Genomic DNA, 24,235 nt, shown 5'->3' on the forward strand with positions numbered 1-24,235 from the left:
ATTACTGAACAGTACAGCTTGGGTTGGTCTACTATTATCCTACTGAACAGTACAGCTTGGGTTGGTCTACTATTATCCTACTGAACAGTACAGCTTGGGTTGGTCTACTATTATCCTACTTAACAGTACAGCTTGGGTTGGTCTACTATTATCCTACTGAACAGTACAGCTTGGGTGGGTCTACTATTATCCTACTGACCAGTACAGCTTGGGTTGGTCTACTATTATCCTACTGAACAGTACAGCTTGGGTGGGTCTACTATTATCCTACTGAACAGTACAGCTTGGGTTGGTCTACTATTATTCTACTGAACAGTACAACTTGGGTTGGTCTACTATTATCCTACTTAACAGTACAGCTTGGGTTGGTCTACTATTATCCTACTGACCAGTACAGCTTGGGTTGGTCTACTATTATCCTACTGAACAGTACAGCTTGGGTTGGTCTACTATTATCCTACTGAACAGTACAGCTTGGGTTGGTCTACTATTATCCTACTGAACAGTACAACTTGGGTTGGTCTACTATTATCCTACTGAACAGTACAGCTTGGGTTGGTCTACTATTATCCTACTGGACAGTACAGCTTGGGTTGGTCTACTATTATTCTACTGAACAGTACAACTTGGGTTGGTCTACTATTATCCTACTGGACAGTACAGCTTGGGTTGGTCTACTATTATCCTACTGAACAGTACAGCTTGGGTTGGTCTACTATTATCCTACTGAACAGTACCACTTGGGTTGGTCTACTATTATCCTACTGAACAGTACATCTTGGGTTGGTCTACTATTATCCTACTGAACAGTACCACTTGGGTTGGTCTACTATTATCCTACTGAACAGTACATCTTGGGTTGGTCTACTATTATCCTACTGAACAGTACAGCTTGGGTTGGTCTACTATTATCCTACTGAACAGTACCACTTGGGTTGGCCTACTATTATCCTACTGAACAGTACAGCTTGGGTTGGTCTACTATTATCCTACTGAACAGTGCAGCTTGGGTTGGTCTACTATTATCCTACTGAACAGTACCACTTGGGTTGGTCTACTATTATCCTACTGAACAGTACAGCTTGGGTTGGTCTACTATTATCCTACTGAACAGTACCACTTGGGTTAGTCTACTATTATCCTACTGAACAGTACCACTTGGGTTGGTCTACTATTATCCTACTGAACAGAACAGCTTGGGTTGGTCTACTATTATCCTACTGAACAGTACAGCTTGGGTTGGTCTACTATTATCCTACTGAACAGTACAGCTTGGGTTGGTCTACTATTATCCTACTGAACAGTACCACTTGGGTTGGTCTACTATTATCCTACTGAACAGTACAGCTTGGGTTGGTCTACTATTATCCTACTGAACAGTACCACTTGGGTTGGTCTACTATTATCCTACTGAACAGTACCACTTGGGTTGGCCTGTAACAAGTAATTAAAGAGTAAAAAGTAATTAAAGAGCAACAGTAAAATAACAATAGCAGGACTATATACAGGTCAGTACCTGGCTCTCCAGAGAAGACAGGCTATGTGCACACAGCCCACAAAATGAGGTGGAAACTGAGATGCACTTCCTAACCTCCTGCCAAATGTATGACCAGTTAATTCATACTGTATTTTGTAGTCTGTCCAAGAGGGGAATAACACAGACTGATCTCAGTTAATTCATACTGTATGTTGTAGTCTGTATAATAATTAAATCACACCAGACTGATCTCAGTTAATTCATACTGTATGTTGTAGTCTGTCCATGAGGGGAATCACACAGACTGATCTCAGTTAATTCATACTGTATGTTGTAGTCTGTCCAAGAGGGGAATCACACAGACTGATCTCAGTTAATTCATACTGTAGGTTGTAGTCTGTCCAAGAGGGGAATCACACAGACTGATCTCAGTTAATTCATACTGTAGGTTGTAGTCTGTCCATGAGGGGAATCACACAGACTGATCTCAGTTCATTCATACTGTATGTTGTAGTCTGTCCAAGAGGGGAATCACACAGACTGATCTCAGTTAATTCATACTGTAGGTTGTAGTCTGTCCATGAGGGGAATCACACAGACTGATCTCAGTTAATTCATACTGTTTGTTGTAGTCTGTTCAAGAGGGGAATCACACAAGACTGACATCCTGTCATTTTATTAAAAACATTCAGTTGATTACATGGCAGTTTAGAGAGCAACATCACAACAATAATCTACTAATAATCTACTACATAATCAATAATCAATATCATAACATTTATAATCAACAACATCATGAGGTAAACAACAACAAAAACGAAATGACTTGAGAAAAAGATGATGCCTTTATTCAAACATGTTTCAAAATACAAAGAATGAACAGATGATTATAATAATACCTGGACTAATAATGGAGACACTTCAAGATAAAGCATCTAAGAGACACTAAATAAGATAAAGAATCTAAGAGACACTAAATAAGATAAAGAATCTAAGAGACACTAAATAAGATAAAGAATCTAAGAGACACTAAATAAGATAAAGAATCTAAGAGACACTAAATAAGATGAAGACAAAAGCAAAAAGCATTCTGGAACACAAAACAGATTAAAACCCCATGTTACCAAAACACATGTTACCCAGAACCCCATGTTACCAAAACCACATGTTACCCAGAACCCCATGTTACCAAAACCACATTTTACCCAGAACCCCATGTTACCAAAACCACATGTTACCCAGAACCCCATGTTACCCAGAACCACATGTTACCCAGAACCCCATGTTACCAAAACCACATGTTACCCCAAACCCCATGTTACCCAAACCACATGTTACCCAGAACCCCATGTTACCAAAACCACATGTTACCCAGAACCCCATGTTACCCAGAACCACATGTTACCCAGAACCCCATGTTACCAAAACCACATGTTACCCAGAACCCCATGTTACCCAGAACCCCATGTTACCAAAACCACATGTTACCCAGAACCCCATGTTACCCAAAACCCCATGTTACCCCAAACCCCATGTTACCCAAAACCCCATGTTACCCAGAACCCCATGTTACCCCAAACCCCATGTTACCCAAAACCCCATGTTACCCAAAACCCCATGTTACCCAAAACCCCATGTTACCCCAAACCCCATGTTACCCAAAACCCCATGTTACCCAGAACCCCATGTTACCCAAAACCCCATGTTACCAGAACCCCATGTTACCCAAAACCCCATGTTACCAGAACCCCATGTTACCCAAAACCCCATGTTACCCAAACCCCATGTTACCCAAAACCCCATGTTACCCAAAACCCCATGTTACCAGAACCCCATGTTACCCAAAACCCCATGTTACCCAAACCCCATGTTACCCAAAACCCCATGTTACCAGAACCCCATGTTACCCAAAACCCCATGTTACCAGAACCCCATGTTACCAGAACCCCATGTTACCCAAAACCCCATGTTACCAGAACCCCATGTTACCAGAACCCCATGTTACCCAAACCCCATGTTACCCAAAACCCCATGTTACCAGAACCCCATGTTACCCAAAACCCCATGTTACCCAAAACCCCATGTTACCCAAAACCCCATGTTACCCAGAACCCCATGTTTCTCTGGTGGTAAAAACCAAACTAAATGAATAATGGTGGTTGCAGTCACTCCTTTTAGATTTCTTCCAAGGTTCTAGAAAGAGAAACTAATTCTGAACTTGTTATTAAAATTAGAACCACTTCAGGTTTGTCACCACATTTTAAACACCAGTCCACTGCTGACCATCGATTTAAAACACAAAACTGACCTAAGATCAGCATGTAGGGTCAGCTTCATTCTACTCCTACTCCGTCCCCTGGGCTGCTCTCTCCTCTCCCGGTCCAGCTTCAGCTCTGGAGCTCAGAGAGACCATCTCCATGGCATTGACATAAAGATCCATGCTGCTCACCCTGTTCACTCTGTTCTGCCTCCTGGTGGGCTAGGGAGACACAGCACCAACAGTCAGACATTTACTCTCTAGTATCTCCATTCTCTCTCCCCCTCACCCTCTAGTTTAAATGACTTGTAACATCTGAGTAAATGTCTTTACCTTGTAGTACAGGTAGGAGGTGGTGATGGCTGTCAGTAGGATCATCAGCACTACAACGTGTCTGATGATGAAGGCTGGCAGAGGAGAGGCTGCAAACAGAAACACCTTTGATGAGGGGACTGATCATCATCACATAGATCTGTGGGAAATCTGTCAATGACAAAGTTATAAGTCTGGTTCATGTTCACTTACCTGTGATGGTGAGGGAGAGGAGCTCACTCTCAGAGGAGAAGTTATGAGAGAAAACATAATTCTCATAAACACAGATGTAGTTCCCTTGGTGGGAGTCATCTGCAGCAGGGAAGAGGAAGGCAGCAGAGTGATTGACAGCTGGCTGGGTCTGGGTTCTGGTGGAGCCGGTGAACGTGAGGAGGAAGGAGCCTCCTGGGTACTGTGGCTGAGTGGAGCAGGTGATGGTGAAGTTGTAGCCCCTGAACACCTCGGGCCCCTGGTGGCCCCTGGAGACCCCTCCCATTGAGTCAGTCAGGAAGATATCAGGCTGGACCAGGAGATCTGTAACAATAAAAGAGAACAAGAAAAACCTCTTCAACTAGTTTCCTATAGATATGACAATAACATCAGCATGTAACAGTGCCAGCCACCCTCCCTCACAGGGCAACATGAGTAGTGGGCCTACAGTCACTGAGACAACATATGTTGATATCAGGCTGAAGCAGGACATCTGGAACAAGAGGAGAGAAAAAGAAAACGTAGCTCCTCAACTACTTTCCTCATTTAGATATGACAATAACATGACATGTGACAGTGGTAGTGAGTAGAGACGTTCACTGAGATAACACTCACATACAAAAGCATTCTGGGATATTTAAGTTGTATTTGATTCCTACTTGACTGAGTGATCTATTTAGTAAAGCAGACTGACGAGTTAAACATTCATCATGAGAGGTGCAGAGGAAGTTGTATGAATGAAGGAAAACAGTTAAATATAACAATAATATATTTTTATTACCTGAGCAGATCACTGTGAGTCCAGGAAGGAGATCATAACTTCTAAAACACTCCCTCAGTGAAGACTCAGGCCCATAACATGTAACTCCAAACCCTCTAGTGGTGTTTCCAGGAAGAACTGAAAGAGTGGAGCCACAACCCATCTGTCTACACACTACTGCAGCTACATCCCTCTGGTCCCAGTCTCCAGCTCCCACAGTCCTCCACTCTCCCTGGTCGTACCACTCCACTACACCAGCACAGCGACTGCCTCCTCCCACCAGCCTCACATCATCAGGCTCTGAGAAAAGAAAAGAGAGAGACAGTAATCTTACTATTTTCTCACTAAAACACACCTATATTGTCTCTCATATTCTTCACTCCAGATGACAAACAATGTTGACTGAATGACAAACTGTTTCTTACCTGAGCAGGTGAGTCCAACAGCATTACCAGGTAGGCAGGTGTTGTTCTCTCTGTCTGAGGTGTCACAGTCCAGGAGAAGGGACTCTTTGCCTTTACACTGGAACTCTTTATCCCAGGTCTGACCCTCACCTCCTCCATAGAGCCCCCCCTGTAGAGCTGCAGGAGCCCCACAGCCAACATCCCTACAGACTACCTCTGCATCCTGCCGGTCAAAGTCAGCTTCACACACTGAGGCCCAGGACTGATTGGACTTCACCTCCACTCTCCCAGAGCAGAGACCAGCTCTACCCACAAGCCGCACAGACTCTGGAGAAAAAGATTTGGTTGAACATTCAATCAGTTTTGTTGATGACACTGTCGAGGACTAAACACAAATATGTTGGATAAAAGATAGTAGTTTGCTATGTTTGATACTGTAAGAGGTAGAAATGGGTTCTTAGTCACTCAGGATCGGGTTGGGAATAATGCAGGCAGGAGACAGGAATAAGTTCACTTCACTTTATAGAAAATAAACAGCTGGACATCCATCAGGCAGCTTCACTTCAGTACCATCTGAACTAAAATGATCTGCCCATGAACATCTCCCATAAACCAATATGACAAACACAAATATAATGTTTAAATACATCTGACATCTCTCCCTCTATTTAAATGAAATAAAAACACATAAAACATGATACATGGTAATATTGTATGATGTATAAATAAATCTCTCAATATGACCAGTCTCTTACCTGAACAGGTCACATGATGATAATATCCACCATCACAGACACCAGGTGCTCCTGTGATGACACACTGTCCAACAGAAGACTCATGTCCACTACACATACTATATATTGTGACTATTCCTCTTCCCGTTTCAAACTGAGGTCCTATAGATTCAGCTACAACATCTCCACAGTTCAGCTCTCTACACAAAATTTTGACCTCTCTCATTATGCTCCAGCACCCAGAACATAGACCCAACCACTCTCCTTCATAGAAGACTTCCACTGTCCCAGAACAGGAAGTGGTCCCATCCACCAGTCTGACTGAGAGTTCAGCTGTAAACAGCAGAGAGGAAAACACAGTGGTGAGGACAGATGATGACAGTGATTCTGTTATTCTAACAGCAGTAATGCTTTGTGGTTGACAAGTATTAGTAGTTCCATAAAACACTACTTGTTATTGGGGTTTAGAATGGTTTGTATGGACACATGAATTTCTCCTTGTGGGATAATAAAGTTGACTAATATTGAACTGCTATAATCACTGTAGATTTATACTCTACCTACCTGGTGGACTGACGCTTTGAGCCTGGAGATCTGAGGAGAAAGAGAGAGACAGAGGAGACAGAGAGAGACAGAGGTTAAATGAACATCAACATGACCTTTCATGATGTGATGGGGAAGACAGGCTTATCGTTGGTATGGTGCAACAACACCCATGTGTACATACACTATATATACAAAAGTATGTGGACACCCCTTCAAATTAGTGGACTCTATTTCAGCCACACCCCTTCCTGACAGATGTACAAAATCAAGCACTCAGCCATGCAATCTCCATAGACAAACATTGACAGTAGACTGGCCTTAATGAAAAGATCAGTGACTTTCAACAATGCAACATCATAGGATGCCACCTTTCCAAGTCAGATGGTCAAAACTCCTCTTCTCCCCCCTCTTAGCTTCTCCACCCTCTCCTCTTCTCCATCCTCTCCTCTTCTCACTTACTCTTCTCCCCCTCTATTCTCCTCCCCCTGTCCCCCTCTTCTCCCCCTCCCCTACTCCCCTCCCCTCTCCTCTTCTCCCCCCTCTCCTCTCCTCTCCTTCTCCTTTTCTCTACACTCGCTCGCTTCTCCTCCCCCTTTCCTCTTCACCCCCTCCTTTCCTCCCCCTCCCACATCTCTTCTTCCACTTCCACTCTCCTCCAATCCCCCTCCTCTCTTCTCTTCTCACCCCTCTCTAATTCTCTATCTTCTCCTCCAATCCCCCTCCTCTGCTCTCTTCACCCCCTCTTTTCTCCCCCTTTCCTCTTCTCCCCCTCCCCTATCTTATAATCCCTCCTCTCCACTCTTCCCCCTCTCTTCTCCTAATCTCCCCCTTCCCTCTCTTCTTCTGCCCCTCTCCTCTCCTCTTCTGCCCCTATCATCTTTTGCCCCTCTCCTCTCCTCTGGTACAGAGTCAATGTGGAGGCTACATACAGGGGTACTGGTACAGAGTCAATGTGGAGGCTATATACAGGGGGTACCAGTACAGAGTCAATGTGGAGGCTATATACAGGGGGTACTGGTACAGAGTCAATGTGGAGGCTATATACAGGGGGTACCAGTACAGAGTCAATGTGGAGGCTATATACAGGGGTACTGGTACAGAGTCAATGTGGAGGCTATATACAGGGGGTACCAGTACAGAGTACTATATACAGGGGGTACTGGTACAGAGTCAATGGTATAGAGGCCCTGGACGGCAGGAAGCTTGGCCCCAGTGATGTACTGGACCGTACCACTACCCTCTATAGGACCGTACCACTACCCTCTTTAGGACCGTACCACTACCCTCTATAGGGCCGTACGCACTACCCTCTATAGGACCGTACCACTACCCTCTATAGGGCCGTACGCACTACCCTCTATAGGACCGTACCACTACCCTCTATAGGGCCTTACGCACTACCCTCTATAGGGCCTTACGCACTACCCTCTATAGGACCGTACCACTACCCTCTATAGGGCCTTACGCACTACCCTCTATAGGGCCTTACGCACTACCCTCTATAGGGCCGTACGCACTACCCTCTATAGGACCGTACCACTACCCTCTATAGGGCCTTACGCACTACCCTCTATAGGGCCTTACGCACTACCCTCTATAGGGCCTTACGCACTACCCTCTATAGGGCTCTATAGGGCCTTACGCACAACCCTCTATAGGGCCTTACGCACTACCCTCTATAGGGCCTTACGCACAACCCTCTATAGGGCCTTACGCACTACCCTCTATAGGGCCTTACGCACTACCCTCTATAGGGCCTTACGCACTACCCTCTATAGGGCCTTACGCACTATCCTCTATAGGGCCTTACGCACTACCCTCTATAGGGCCTTACGCACTACCCTCTATAGGGCCTTACGCACTACCCTCTATAGGGCCGTACCACTACCCTCTATAGGACCGTACCACTACCCTCTATAGGGCCGTACCACTACCCTCTATAGGACCGTACCACTACCCTCTATAGGGCCGTACAGACTACCCTCTATAGGGCCGGACGCACTACCCTCTATAGGGCCGTACACACTACCCTCTATAGGGCCGTACACACTACCCTCTATAGGGCCGTACACACTACCCTCTATAGGGCCGGACGCACTACCCTCTATAGGGCCGTACACACTACCCTCTATAGGGCCGTACACACTACCCTCTATAGGGCCGTACACACTACCCTCTATAGGGCCGTACACACTACCCTCTATAGGGCCGTACACACTACCCTCTATAGGGCCGTACACACTACCCTCTATAGGGCCGTACACACTACCCTCTATAGGGCCTTGCGGTTGGAGGTCGATCAGTTGCCATACCAGGCAGTGTTGCAACCCGTCAGGATGCTCTCGATGGTGCAGCTGTAAAACCTTTTGAGGATCTGAGGACCCATGCCAAATCTTAGAAATACAGATAAACCTAGGGTATGGCTAAATGGGGTGTGTAGAAATACAGATAAACCTAGGGTATGGCTAAATGGGGTGTGTAGAAATACAGATAAACCTAGGGTATGGCTAAATGGGGTGTGTAGAAATACTTGTTGGGGTCAGGGAGAGAGTTGAGTTATGTACTAGACTGGTGGGGTTCAGGGAGAGAGTTGAGTTATGTACTAGACTGGTGGGGGTCAAGGAGAGAGTTGAGTTATGTACTAGACTGGTGGGGGTCAGGGAGAGAGTTGAGTTATGTACTAGACTGGTGGTGGTCAGGGAGAGAGTTGAGTTATGTACTAGACTGGTGGTGGTCAGGGAGAGAGTTGAGTTATGTACTAGACTGGTGGGGGTCAAGGAGAGAGTTGAGTTATGTACTAGACTGGTGGGGGTCAAGGAGAGAGTTGAGTTATGTACTAGACTGGTGAGGGTCAGGGAGAGAGCTCAGTAGTGCACTAGACTTGTTGGGGTCGGGAGGATCATTTAGTTAATTACTAGACAGGTTTGGTTCAGGGAGAGAGTTGAGTTATTGACTAGACTGATGGGGTCAGGTAGAGAGTTGAGTTCTGTACTAGACAGGTGGGGGTACTAGACAGGTAGACAGGTAGAAAACACATGTTGACTCCCCCTGTAGAGAAACATCAACGCCATCCTCCTCTTTCATGTATCTTACATGTCTATGACTCTGTCATACAGGACACCAATGCTATGGGTGACAATATAATAAACCCACACAGTATCTAGAACTACACAATTATTACATATTTACTGACTAGAAATGTAATAAACCTACACAGTATCTAGAACTACACAATTATTAAATATTTACTGACTAGAAATGTAATAAACCACACAGTATCTAGAACTACACAACTATTAAATATTTACTGACTATGAAATATAATAAACCCACACAGTATCTAGAACTACACAATTATTAAATATTTACTGACTAGAAATGTAATAAACCACACAGTATCTAGAACTACACAACTATTAAATATTTACTGACTATGAAATATAATAAACCACACAGTATCTAGAACTACACAATTATTAAATATTTACTGACTAGAAATATAATAAACCACACAGTATCTAGAACTACACAACTATTAAATATTTACTGACTATGAAATATAATAAACCACACAGTATCTAGAACTACTGTCTGACCATAGTATTCTTTGTTTTCCTTGTTATTTTCGTTAGGTCAGGGTGTGACATGGGTGATGTATGTGTTTTTTTGGTCTTGTCTAGGGGTTTTGTATGTCTATGGTTGCCTAGATTGGTTCTCAATTAGAGGCAGCTGTCTATCGTTGTCTCTGATTGGGAACCATATTTAGGCAGCCATATTGTGTGGGTTCTTTGTGGGTGATTGTTTCCGTGTCTGTTTCACCACACGGTGCTGTTTCGGTTTGTTATTCGTACGTATTAGTTTATTGTTTTGTATTTCATTAGTGTTCAGTGCTTCAGTCTTAATAAAATCGTCATGAACACGTACCACGCCGCATCTTGGTCCGATCCTTCCTCCTCTTCAGACGAAGAGGAGGAAATCAGCCGTGACAACTACACAACTATAAAATGTCAAAGTGAACTTAAATGCTGCAGGCTGGCTGAGAGGGCCCTAGTTGAACAGGCTGGCTGTGAGGGCCCTAGTTGAGCCGGCTGGCTGTGAGGGCCCTAGTGGAACAGGCTGGCTGAGAGGGCCCTAGTGGAACAGGCTGGCTGAGAGGGCCCTAGTGGAGCAGGCTGGCTGAGAGGGCCCTAGTGGAACAGGCTGGCTGAGAGGGCCCTAGTGGAACAGGCTGGCTGAGAGGGCCCTAGTGGAACAGGCTGGCTGAGAGGGCCCTAGTGGAACAGGCTGGCTGAGAGGTCCCTAGTGGAACAGGCTGGCTGAGAGGGCCCTAGTGGAACAGGCTGGCTGAGAGGGCCCTAGTGGAACAGGCTGGCTGAGAGGGCCCTAGTGGAACAGGCTGGCTGAGAGGGCCCTAGTGGAACAGGCTGGCTGAGAGGTCCCTAGTGGAACAGGCTGGCTGAGAGGGCCCTAGTGGAACAGGCTGGCTGAGAGGGCCCTAGTGGAGCAGGCTGGCTGAGAGGGCCCTAGTGGAGCCCTTCCCTAACTATTTCTCTCTTCTCTAGAAATCTCCCTCCCCTCTCTTCCCTCCCCTCTCTCTTCTCTCTCTTTCTCTCTCCTCCACAATTCTCTCTCTCGTTCTCTCTCTCTGACATATAGTGTTGAACCTGTTGATTTTGACTCAGCTCATAGACCTCTAGCATCTACACCCTCCCTTCTCCTACTCCAATATAATACATAATATATACTCTCATTCATTTACATAGAGACAGATACAATCAATCATTGACACGCTGAATATACAACAGTCAGATGCATGACACCATCACAACTTAACTGACATTAGTGCCTGTCCCCAGATGGACAGTTAGACTACAGTAAAGTACATTTACAGGTGATCACATCATTGTCCTGCTTTGAGACACATTTTTACTGTCTGCTTCCAGTTGTATGTTATTTTACTAAAAATAATAATTTACTGCTAATTATAATATATCTTACAAAATCATATCTCAGTAACTGTCACAAGTGTATATCAGTATAACAGCATCATACCTGTGCTCCACAACAGGGTCATCAGTACCACTGCAGGTATCATATCTGTCTCTAACTGGGGCTCCACAGTCTGCTGTCATAAAGAGAGGACTGATGTGTGGAAAATACTGCTAGGCTATATGACTTCTCTCTCATTACGTCCTAACTTCAATGATGTGAGATTAACTTCTTAGCAACTTATCTTGGATCAGTGGTTGAACACACTACAGCAAACTGATATGTTAAAAAAACTCCACAGGAAACTGCTGACAGAGCAGCAACATTTCACATAGTGTCCTATAATATCACCTCTAACTTTCTACTGCTTGAGTTCACCTCTTATAGAATATTGGCTTAATGTTCCAGCACCTAAATATAAACAGTACCAGCACCCAAAATGAGTACTGATGAGGTCTCATGTTAGAGCAGGAGAAGGGGGGATGTGGTGTAGAAGCTAGAGGTCTGTTACCCAAGTCAACTCAACAGGCCTGATGCTGTATGTCAGGGTCAGGCTGGGCTGGGACAAGAGAGGAAAAGGATACTGGTTATGATGACATCACTGGTGAGAAGTCAGTGATACAAATATATTCAGCTGATTTAAATGTTTGTCTCTCTCTCCCTCCTCCCCTGTCTCCTTCTACCCACCCAGTCTGTTAGTAAGAACTATCTCTCTCTCCTATCTTTCTCTCTCTCCCTTCTCCCCTGTCTCCTGCTCAGTCTGTCAGTGAGTAAGAACTATCTCTCTCTCCTATCTCTCTCTCTCCCTCCTCCCCTGTCTCCTCCTCAGTCTGTCAGTGAGTAAGATCTCTCTCCTATCTCTCTCTCTCCCTCCTCCCCTGTCTCCTCCTCAGTCTGTCAGTGAGTAAGATCTCTCTCCCTCCTCCCCTGTCTCCTCCTCAGTCTGTCAGTGAGTAAGATCTCTCTCCTATCTCTCTCCCTCCTCCCCTGTCTCCTCCTCAGTCTGTCAGTGAGTAAGATCTCTCTCCTATCTCTCTCTCTCTCCCTCCTCCCCTGTCTCCTTCTCAGTCTGTCAGTGAGTAAGATCTCTCTCCTATCTCTCTCTCTCCCTCCTCCCCTGTCTCCTCCTCAGTCTGTCAGTGAGTAAGATCTCTCTCCTATCTCTCTCTCTCCCTCCTCCCCTGTCTTCTCCTCAGTCTGTCAGTGAGTAAGATCTCTCTCCTATCTCTCTCTCTCCCTCCTCCTCTGTCTCCTCCTCAGGCTGTCAGTGAGTAAGAAAAAAATCATCTGTCCTCGGTTGCAACACTCACTTCCGAATTCCAAACTTCCTCTGGAAGAAACTTCAGCACAAGAACTGTTCGTCTGGAGCTTCATGAAATGGGTTTCTACAGCAGAGCAGCAGCACACAAGCCTAAGATCAACATGTGCAATGCCAAGCGTCTGCTGGAGTGGAAACACTTTCTCTGGAGTGTTGAATCACGTTTCCCCATCTGGCAGTCCGTACCAAAAACCTGGGTTTGGCAGATGCCAGGAGAACGCTACCTGCCCTAAAGCATAGTGCCAACTGTAAAGTTTGGTGGAGGAGAAATAATGGTCTGGGGTTGTTTTTAATGGATCGTGTTAGGCCCCTTAGTTTCATTGAAGGGAAATCTAATCGCTGCAGCATACAATGACATTCTAGACTATTCTGTGTTTCCAACTTTGTGGCAACAGTTTGGGGAAGGCCCTTTCCTGTTTCAGCATGACAATGCCCCTGAACACAAAGCGAGGTACATACAGAAATAGTTTGTTGAGATCGATGTGGAAGAACTTTACTGGCCTTCACAGAGCCCTGACCTAAACCCCATTGAATACCTTTAGGGATGAATTGAAACGTCGACTGAGCCAAGCCTAATCGCCCAACCTCACTAATGCTGTTGTGGCTGAATGGAAGCAAGTCCCCGCAGCAATGTTCCATCTTCTAGTGGAAAGTCTTCGCAGAAGACTGGAGGCTGTTATAGCAGCAATGTTCCATCATCTAGTGGAAAGCCTTCCCAGAAGACTGGAGGCTGTTATAGCAGCAATGTTCCAACATCTAGTGGAAAACCTTCCCAGAAGACTGGAGGCTGTTATAGCAGCAATGTTCCATCATCTAGTGGAAAGCCTTCCAAGAACAGTGGAGGCTGTTATAGCAGCAAAGGGGGGACCAACTCCATATTAATGCCCATGATTTTGGAATGAGATGTTAGATGAGCAGGTGTCCACATACTTTTGGTCATGTAGTGTACATTCCCCTTCCATGTAAATGTGCAACTCTCTTTGCAGATGAGATTAAATCTTATTTAAAACAAATATATATATATCATTTTTTAAATCATTAATTTCAGAGGTCAGGGGTCAAGCTGAGCCGGACCAAGAGTGGAAAAGGTTGCTGGTTATGATGACATCACTGGTGAGAAGTCAGTAAAGACAAGATATTCAGTTGGCTGCATGTTAGTCTGTCAGCCCTATCTCTGTTGACATCTCACTTTCTCTCCACGCCTTCTCTCTCTCTCTCTCTGTTCCTCTCTCTCTCTTCCTGACAGATAGCATCAGACCTGTTGCCTTGGTAACAGACCTCTATCATCTAAACCCCCCTTCTCCTACTCTAACATCAGGCCTGTTGCCTTGGTAACAGACCTCTATCATCTACACCCCCCTTCTCCTACTCTAACATCAGACCAATATAATATATAATATGTCAAGTATAAGTAGTTCCATAAAACACTACTTGTTATTGGGGTTTAGAATGGTTTGTATGGACACATGACTTTCTTCATGTGGGATAATAAAGTTGACTAATATTGAACTGCTATAATCACTGTAGATTTATACTCTACCTACCTGGTGGACTGACGCTTTGAGCCTGGAGATCTGAGGAGAAAGAGAGAGACAGATGAGAAAGGGAGCGAGGGACAGAGAGAGAGAGAAAGGGAGGAGTCAGAGGAAGAGAGAGACAGAGGTTAAATGAACATCAACATGACCTTTCATAATGTGATGGGGAAGACAGGCTTATCGTTGGTATGGTGCAACAACACCCATGTGTAAACACATTCCCCATCTCTCCTCCACCCTCATCTCTCCCCTACCCTCTTCTCTCCTCTGCAAATCTCTCTATCCCCTCCCCTCCCATCGTCTCTACTCTACCCTTCTCTCTCCTACCCTCCACACTCCCCTTCCCTCCTTTCTCCCCTCCCCTTCTCTCTACCCTACCTTCTCTCCCCTACCCTCCTCTCTCCTCTACCCTTCTCTCGTATCTACCCTCCTCTCTCCTCTACCCTTCCCTCTTTTCTCCTTCTCAAATCTCTCTCCCTACCCTCCTCTCTCACCTATCTTGCTCTATGCCCTCCTTTCCCATCGCCCCTCCCTTTCTCTCTCCCCAACCCTCCTCTCTCCCTACCCTCTCTCTCTCCTCCTCCTCAAATCTCTCTCCCCACCCCTCCTCTCTCCCTACCCTCTCTCTCTCTCCTCCTCCTCAAATCTCTCTCCCCACCCCTCCTCTCTTCTCATCTCTCTCTCTCTCTCTCTCTCTCTCTCTCTTCGTGACGTATAGTGTTGGACCTGTTGATCTTGACTCAGCTCATAGACCTCTATCATCTACACCCTCCCTTCTCCTACTCTAACCAAACACCAATATAATATATAATACATAATATATCCTCTCATTCATTTACATAGAGACAGATACAATCAATCATTGACACACTGAATATACAACAGTCAGATGCATGACACCATCACAACTTAACTGACATTAGTGCCTGTCCCCAGATGGACAGTTAGACTACAGTAAAGTACATTTACAGGTGATCACATCATTGTCCTGCTTTGAGACACATTTTTACTGTCTGCTTCCAGTTGTATGTTATTTTACTAAAAATAATAATTTACTGCTAATTATAATATATCTTACAAAATCATATCTCAGTAACTGTCACAAGTGTATATCAGTATAGCAAAACCTACCTGTGCTCCACAACAGGGTCATCAGTATCACTGCAGGTATCATATCTGTCTCTAACTGGGGCTCCACAGTCTGCTGTCATAAAGAGTGGACTGAAGAGTGGAAAATACTGCTAGGCTATATGACTTCTCTCTCATTACGTCCTAACGTCAATGATGTGAGATTAACTTCTTAGCAACTTATCTTGGATCAGTGGTTGAACACACGACAGCAAACTGATATGTTAAAAAAACTCCACAGGAAACTGCTGTCAGAGCAGCAAAGTTACACATAGTGTGTCCTATAATATCACCTCTAACTTTCTACTGCTTGAGTTCACCTCTTATAGAATATTAGCTTAATGTTCCAGCACCTAAATATAAACAGTACCAGCACCCAAAATGGGTACTGATGAGGTCTCATGTTAGAGCAGGAGAAGGGGGGATGTGGTGTAGGAGCTAGAGGTCTGTTACCCAAATCAGCTCAACAGGCCTGATGCTATATGTCAGGGTCAGGCTGGGCCAAGAGAGGAACAGGTTACTGGTTATGATGACATCACTAGTGAGAAGTCAGTGATGAAAATATGAAGAGGAGAGGAGAGGAGAGGGGAGGGGAGGGGAGGGGAGGAGAGAGAAAAGAGGAGAGGGGGGAGAAGAGGACAGGGGGAGGAGAGAGTGGAGAAGAGGAGATGGGGAGAAGAGGAGAGAGAGAAGAGGGGAGAAGGGGGAAGATGAGAGGGGGGGAAGATGAGAGGGGGAGAAAAGGGGAGAGAGAGAAGTGGAGAGGGGAGAGAAGAAGAGTATGGGAGATGGGGGGGGGGGGGGGGGGTCCTGTTTGTCTCCCACCGTTCCACTCAGAGGACTATCAAATCAATCATCAAATCAATTTTACTCATAAAGCCCTTCTTACATCAGCTGATGTCTCAAAGTGCTGTACAGAAACCCAGCCTAAAACCCCAAACAGCAAGCAATGATAGTGGCCATAGGAGGAACTGTCCTGTCAGTGTGTTTTTACTGCTGGCTCAAAACAACACATGACCTGCAAACAGGATATGATTCATGTGTGAGTACTAAAAGCACCTGAATGTAGTATATTATAGTATATTTATTATATATGTGGGTCTGATAAATAAACACTCTTAATGTTTGCTGTTTTATCACCCAGAAGAACATTTGGCACTATGTAACCAAACACATGTGAAACCTCATGATATGAGTGATAAGAAGTGTTTAAAGAGGTGAGTTCTGAACCCTGTAGACTACTGCACTACTTCTGAAGAAGACCAGAGTCATTTCAGAATGAAGACTGCTATAGTTCTGACGGTGTTGCTGTTCTGTCTGTCTGGGGCCTGGACTCAGGGAGAGAGTGGAGGGGTGACTAAAAGGTCTACTATTATCCTACTGAACAGTACAGCTTGGGTTGGTCTACTATTATCCTACTGAACAGTACAGCTTGGGTTGGTCTACTATTATCCTACTGAACAGTACAGCTTGAGTTGGTCTACTATTATCCTACTGAACAGTACCACTTGGGTTGGTCTACTATAATCCTACTGAACAGTACCACTTGGGTTGGTCTACTATAATCCTACTGAACAGTACCACTTGGGTTGGTCTACTATTATCCTACTGAACAGTACAGCTTGGGTTGGTCTACTATTATCCTACTGAACAGTACCACTTGGGTTGGTCTACTATTATCCTACTGAACAGTACCACTTGGGTTGGTCTACTATTATCCTACTGACCAGTACAGCTTGGGTTGGTCTACTATTATATTACTGAACAGAACAGCTTGGGTTAGTCTACTATTATCCTACTGAACAGTACCACTTGGGTTGGTCTACTATTATCCTACTGACCAGTACAGCTTGGGTTGGTCTACTATTATATTACTGAACAGAACAGCTTGGGTTGGTCTACTATTATCCTACTGAACAGTACAGCTTGGGTTGGTCTACTATTATCCTACTGAACAGTACAGCTTGGGTTGGTCTACCATTATCCTACTGAACAGTGCAGCTTGGGTTGGTCTACTATTATCCTACTGAACAGTACAGCTTGGGTTGGTCTACTATTATCCTACTGAACAGAACAGCTTGGGTTGGCCTGACTGGGAAAGACCAATATGGGATTTATAGTTTTAGGTCATTCGGAGTGTATCACTGTTTCTCGTGCTTTTCACACAGGGTGCCTTTCCTTCTCTGGGCCGTTTGGAAAATGTTTTACTAAATTAGAGTACTGAATACCCACTTCTCCAGGCACCACGACACCACTGACCTACACAACAGCTTTCAACATACCAGTATTCAGTTTGGAAACATTCAAAAGAAATGCTGGTATAAATTATACAATATTAAAATATTAAATTATCCATTTATTTGTTTCAAACGTCGTTGCAATGCTGTGAAAAACAGTTATACTGGACTACAGTGCTAAAATAATAGATATTGTCAAAGTTGAGCTTGTCTTTGCAGAGGGACTGATGATGTGCTGCCAGTATATTATCCTGTTAGGACAAAATTAATACAGCATTTACTCTTGAATAATGTATGGTGTCCTGTGAGGTACAAATTGCACATATACAGAAGATCAGGCTTTAACAACGGTAATTTGGAAATCCTCCGGCCAGGGGTGCGTCCCAAAAGTATTTACTGCTTCCTGAAGTGTGCACTCGTTCACTACTCCCCATAAAGTGTAGTAGCATTGGATTGGTGAAGGTATAGGTTATTGAGTGAGTTTCCATACTAATCAATTTCTTTCAAATCCTGTCCATGAAGGGAAGTGATCAAGCACACACTTTGGGAGAAAGGAGAGATGAAGATTGAGGTATGTAGACTGACCCAAACTTAAGGAAAGCTTTGACTATGTCCAGACTCAGTGAGCATAGCCTATTGAAAAAGGCTGCCGTAGGCAGACCTCAAATGAAATGAAATTGTTTTAGTTTCAAGCCCCTAACTAATAATGTAGTTAAAACAAATATGGATAAGAAGTAATTAAAGAGCAACAGTAAAATAACAACAGCAGGACTATATACAGGTCAGTACCTGGCTCTCCAGAGAAGACAGGCTATGTGCACACAGCCCACAAAATGAGGTGGAAACAGATGCACTTCCTATCCTCCTGCCAAATGTATGACCAGTTAATTCATACTGTATGTTGTAGTCTGTCCAAGAGGGGAATCACACAGACTGATCTCAGTTAATTCATACTGTATGTTGTAGTCTGTCCAAGAGGGGAATCACACAGACTGATCTCAGTTAATTCATACTGTATGTTGTAGTCTGTCCAAGAGGGGAATCACACAGACTGATTGGGGCGGCAGGGTAGCCTAGTGGTTAGAGCGTTGGACTAGTAACCGGAAGGTTGCGAGTTCAAACCCCCGAGCTGACAAGCTGACAAGGTACAAATCTGTCGTTCTGCCCCTGAACAGGCAGTTCCCAGGCCGTCATTGAAAATAAGAATTTGTTCTTAACTGACTTGCCTGGTTAAATAAAGGTAAAAAAAAAAAAAATAATCTCAGTTAATTCATACTGTATGTTGTAGTCTGTCCAAGAGGGGAATCACACAAGACTGATCTCAGTTAATTCATACTGTATGTTGTAGTCTGTCTAATAATTAAATCACACAAGACTGACAGCCTGTAATTTTATTAAAAGCATTCAGTTGATTACATATAATCTACTTCGTAATCAATAATCAATATCATAACATTTATAATCAATAACATCATTATCTCTATACTACTAACAACATAACACTAATCTACATCATAATCAATATCATAACATTTATAATCAATAACATCATGAGAGGTAAACAACAACAACAAACCCCTTTATTAAAAAATGTTTAAAAATACAAAGAATGAACAGATGATTATAATAATACCTGGACTAATAATGGAAACACTTCAAGATAAAGAATCTAAGAGACACTAAATAAGATAAAGAATCTAAGAGACACTAAATAAGATAAAGAATCTAAGAGACACTAAATAAGATAAAGAATCTAAGAGACACTAAATAAGATAAAGAATCTAAGACACTAAATAAGATAAAGAATCTAAGACACACTAAATAAGATAAAGAATCTAAGAGACACTAAATAAGATAAAGAATCTAAGAGACACTAAATAAGATAAAGAATCTAAGAGACACTAAATAAGATAAAGAATCTAAGAGACACTAAATAAGATAAAGAATCTAAGAGACACTAAATAAGATAAAGAATCTAAGAGACACTAAATAAGATAAAGAATCTAAGAGACACTAAGACAAAAAAATAAAGATAATACTGGAACATGTAACAGACGTAATTGAGCTACTCTCTTAAAATAATTAAAAACCGATTGTTACCAAAATCCCATGTTACCGAATTCCCATGTTAAGAAAACAATATGTTCCCCCAAACCCCATGTTACCCAAAACCCCATGTTCCCCAAAACCCCATGTTCCCCCAAACCCTGTTACCCAAAACCCCATGTTCCCCCAAACCCTGTTACCCAAAACCCCATGTTCCCCCAAACCCCATGTTACCCCAAACCACATGTTACCCCAAACCCCATGTTACCCAAAACCCCATGTTACCCAAAACCCCATGTTACCCCAAACTCCATGTTACCCAAACCCCATGTTACCCAAAAACCCAATGTTACCCAAACCCCATGTTACCAAAACCCCATGTTACCCAAAACCCCATGTGACCCAAAACCCCATGTTACCCAAAACCCCATGTTACCAAACCCCATGTTACCCAAAACCCCATGTTACCCCAAACCCCATGTTACCCCAAACCCCATGTTACCCCAAACCCCATGTTACCCAAAACCCCATGTTACCCCAAACCCCATGTTACCCCAAACCCCATGTTACCCCAAAACCCCATGTTACCCAAAACCCCATGTTACCCCAAACCCCATGTTACCCAAAACCCCATGTTACCCAGAACCCCATGTTACCCAGAACCCCATGTTACCCCAAACCCCATGTTACCCAAAACCCCATGTTACCCAGAACCCCATGTTACCCAAACCCCATGTTACCCAAAACCCCATGTTACCAAACCCCATGTTACCCAAAACCCCATGTTACCGTAACCCCATGTTACCCAAAACCCCATGTTACCAAAACCCCATGTTACCCAGAACCCCATGTTTCTCTGGTGGTAAAAACCAAACTAAATGAATAATGGTGGTTGCAGTCACTCCTTTTAGATTTCTTCCAAGGTTCTAGAAAGAGAAACTAATTCTGAACTTGTTATTAAAATTAGAACCACTTCAGGTTTGTCACCACATTTTAAACATCAGTCCACTGTTGACCATCGATTTAAAACACAAAACTGACCTAAGATCAGCATGTAGGGTCAGCTTCATTCTACTCCTACTCCGTCCCCTGGGCTGCTCTCTCCTCTCCCGGTCCAGCTTCAGCTCTGGAGCTCAGAGAGACCATCTCCATGGCATTGACATAAAGATCCATGTTGCTCACCCTGTTCACTCTCTTCTGCCTCCTGGTGGGCTAGGGAGATACAGCACCAACAGTCAGACATTTACTCTCTAGTATCTCCATTCTCTCTCCCTCCCCCTCACCCCCTCTCCCTCTCCCTCTAGTTTAAATGACTTGTAACGTCTGAGTAAATGTCTTTACCTTGTAGTACAGGTAGGAGGTGGTGATGGCTGTCAGTAGGATCAGCAGCACTACAACGTGTCTGATGATGAAGGCTGGCAGAGGAGAGGCTGCAAACAGAAACACCTTTGATGAGGGGACTGATCATCATCACATAGATCTGTGGGAAATCTGTCAATGACAAAGTTATAAGATTGATTCATGTTCAGTTACCTGTGATGGTGAGGGAGAGGAGCTCACTCTCAGAGGAGAAGTTATGAGAGAAAACATAATAGTCATAAACACAGCTGTAGTTCCCTTGGTGGGAGTCATCTGCAGCAGGGAAGAGGAAGGCAGCAGAGTGATTGACAGCTGGCTGGATCTGGGTTCTGTTGGAGCCGGTGAACGTGAGGAGGAAGGAGCCTCCTGGGTACTGTGGCTGAGTGGAGCAGGTGATGGTGAAGTTGTAGCCCCTGAACACCTCGGGCCCCTGGTGGCCCCTGGAGACCCCTCCCATTGAGTCAGTCAGGAAGATATCAGGCTGGACCAGGAGATCTGTAACAATAAAAGAGAACAAGAAAAACCTCTTCAACTAGTTTCCTATAGATATGACAATAACATCAGCATGTAACAGTGCCAGCCATCCTCCCTCACAGGGCAACATGAGTAGTGGGCCTACAGTCACTGAGACAACATATGTTGATATCAGGCTGAAGCAGGACATCTGGAACAAGAGGAGAGAAAAAGAAAACGTAGCTCCTCAACTACTTTCCTCATTTAGATGTGACAATAACATGACATGTGACAGTGGTAGTGAGTAGAGACGTTCACTGAGATAACACTCAAACACAAAAGCATTCTGGGATATGTAAGTTGTATTTGATTCCTACTTGACTGAGTGATCTATTTAGTAAAGCAGACTGACAAGTTAAACAGTCATCATGAGAGGTGCAGAGGAAGTTGTATGAATGAAGGAAATCAGTTGAATATAATTATAAAATGTTGTTATTACCTGAGCAGATCACTGTGAGTTCAGGAAGGAGATCATACGTTCTGCTACACTCCCTCAGTGAAGACTCAGACCCAGAACAGGAAACTTCAATCCCTCTAGTGGTGTTTCCAGGTAGTGCTGAAACAGTGGAGCCACAACCCAACTGTCTACACACTACTGCAGCTACATCCTCTTGGTTCTTGACAGCTCCCACAATCCTCCACTCTCTCTGGTAGTACGACTCCACTCCACCAGCACAGCGACTGCCTCCTCCCACCAGCCTCACATCATCAGGCTCTGAGAAAAGAAAAGAGAGAGACTGTAATCTTACTATTTTCTCACTAAAACACACCTATATTGTCTCATATTCTTCACTCCAGGTGAGAAACAATGTTGATTGAGTGACAAACTGTTTCTTACCTGAGCAGGTGAGTCCAACAGCATTACCAGGTAGGCAGGTGTTGTGTTTTCTGTCTGAGGTGTCACAGTCCAGGAGAAGGGACTCTTTGCCTTTACACTGGAACTCTTTATCCCAGGTCTGACCCTCACCTTCTCCATAGAGCCCCCCCTGTAGAGCTGCAGGAGCCCCACAGCCAAGCTCCACACAGACTACCTCTGCATCCTGCCGGTCAAAGTCAGCTTCACACACTGAGGCCCAGGACTGATTGGACTTCACCTCCACTCTCCCAGAGCAGAGACCAGCTCCATCCACAAGCCGCACAGAGTCTGGAGAAAAAGAGTTGGTTGAACATTCAATCAGTTTTGTTGATGACACTGTCAAGGACTAAACACAAATATGTTGGATAAAGATAGTAGTTTGCTATGTTTGATACTGTAAGAGGTAGAAATGGGTTCTTAGTCACTCAGGATAGGGTTGGGAATAATGCAGGCAGGAGACAGGAATAAGTTCACTTCACTTTATAGAAAATAAACAGCTGGACATCCATCAGGCAGTTTCACTTCAGTACCATCTGATCTACAAGGTCTGATGCTGTATGTCAGGGTCAGGCTGGGCCAAGAGTAGAAAAGGTTACTGGTTATTATGACCTCACTGGTGAGAACTCAGTGATAATAATACATTTTATCTCTCCCATATCTTCCTCTTCCTCTCCTCCTCCCTCATTCTCTCTTTGTGACAGTGGTAGTGAGTTGAGACGTTCACTGAGGTAACACTCAAATACAAAGCATTCTGGGATATTTAAGTTGTATTTGATTCCTACTTGACTGAGTGATCTATTTAGTAAAGCAGACTGACAAGTTAAACAGTCATCATGAGAGGTGCAGAGGAAGTTGTATGAATGAAGGAAATCAGTTGAATATAATTATAATATGTTGATATTTCCTGAGCAGATCACTGTGAGTCCAGGAAGGAGATATAATACATGGACAAAAGTATGTGGAACTCAGCAGCGAGTTTTACAACAGAGGATTATTTTAATGCTCTACGTGGTTCAACACTCGGTGGTCCGTTCTGTGAGCTTGTGTTGTCTACCACTTCACGGCTGTGCCGTTGTTGCTCCGAGATTTTCCACGTTGAAATTCACTGACATCTTCAGTAAGGACAGTTTTCTGCCGATGTTTGTCTATGGAGATTACATGGCTGTGTGCTTAATTTTAGACACTTGTCAGCAACAGGTGTGACTGAAATAGCCGAATCCACTGAAGTCAACATACTGTTGGCAATATAGTGTATCTTGTTATTACCTGAGCAGATCACTGTGAGTCCAGGAAGGAGATCATAACTTCTCCAACACTCCCTCAGTGAAGACTCAGACCCAGGACATCTAACTCCAAACCCTCTAGTGGTGTTTCCAGGTAGTGCTGAAACAGTGGAGCCACAACCCATCTGTCTACACACAACTGCAGCTACATCCCTCTGGTCCCTGTCATCAGCTCCCACAATCCTCCACTCTCCCTGGTCGTACCACTCCACTCCACCAGCACAGCGACTGCCTCCTCCCACCAGCCTCACATCATCAGGCTCTGAGAAAA

General features: G+C 44.2%; 2 protein-coding genes and 1 long non-coding RNA gene across 4 annotated transcripts in view; all 3 read right to left on the minus strand.

The window, feature by feature from the left end:
• The window catches only part of LOC110516472, a 35,462-nt gene extending 30,067 nt beyond the window's left edge, over nt 1-5,395 (minus strand). The window contains exons 1-4 of one of the 2 annotated variants that reach the window (XM_036953914.1): nt 5,038-5,395; nt 4,260-4,580; nt 4,068-4,156; nt 3,717-3,956 (exon numbers count right to left, since the gene is read on the minus strand). In XM_036953914.1, the coding sequence (XP_036809809.1) occupies nt 3,822-3,956; nt 4,068-4,156; nt 4,260-4,580; nt 5,038-5,179 (687 nt within the window). In that variant the 5' untranslated portion in view covers nt 5,180-5,395 and the 3' untranslated portion in view covers nt 3,717-3,821. Of the gene's footprint in view, nt 1-3,716; nt 3,957-4,067; nt 4,157-4,259; nt 4,581-5,037 lie in introns of those variants that run through there. The other variant, XM_036953915.1, reaches the window with a different exon arrangement.
• Nucleotides 5,396-5,622: 227 nt separating this feature from the next.
• On the minus strand, nt 5,623-6,745 carry LOC118941404. The gene is made up of 3 exons (XR_005037621.1): nt 6,719-6,745; nt 6,176-6,487; nt 5,623-5,747 (listed from the first exon to the last, which is right to left on the minus strand). It is a non-coding gene; the product is annotated as an uncharacterized LOC118941404 (long non-coding RNA).
• A 14,180-nt stretch (nt 6,746-20,925) lies between these two features.
• The window catches only part of LOC110511353 (deleted in malignant brain tumors 1 protein-like), a 32,975-nt gene continuing 29,665 nt past the window's right edge, over nt 20,926-24,235 (minus strand). The window contains exons 2-7 of the mRNA XM_036953912.1: nt 23,948-24,226; nt 22,664-22,969; nt 22,265-22,540; nt 21,487-21,807; nt 21,295-21,383; nt 20,926-21,165 (exon numbers count right to left, since the gene is read on the minus strand). Of these exons, the coding sequence (XP_036809807.1) occupies nt 21,031-21,165; nt 21,295-21,383; nt 21,487-21,807; nt 22,265-22,540; nt 22,664-22,969; nt 23,948-24,089 (1,269 nt within the window). The 5' untranslated portion in view covers nt 24,090-24,226 and the 3' untranslated portion in view covers nt 20,926-21,030. The remainder of the gene's footprint in view (nt 21,166-21,294; nt 21,384-21,486; nt 21,808-22,264; nt 22,541-22,663; nt 22,970-23,947; nt 24,227-24,235) is intronic.

This window comes from Oncorhynchus mykiss, chromosome 19 (genome assembly GCF_013265735.2).
Source record: "Oncorhynchus mykiss isolate Arlee chromosome 19, USDA_OmykA_1.1, whole genome shotgun sequence".
Lineage (NCBI taxonomy): Eukaryota > Metazoa > Chordata > Actinopteri > Salmoniformes > Salmonidae > Oncorhynchus > Oncorhynchus mykiss.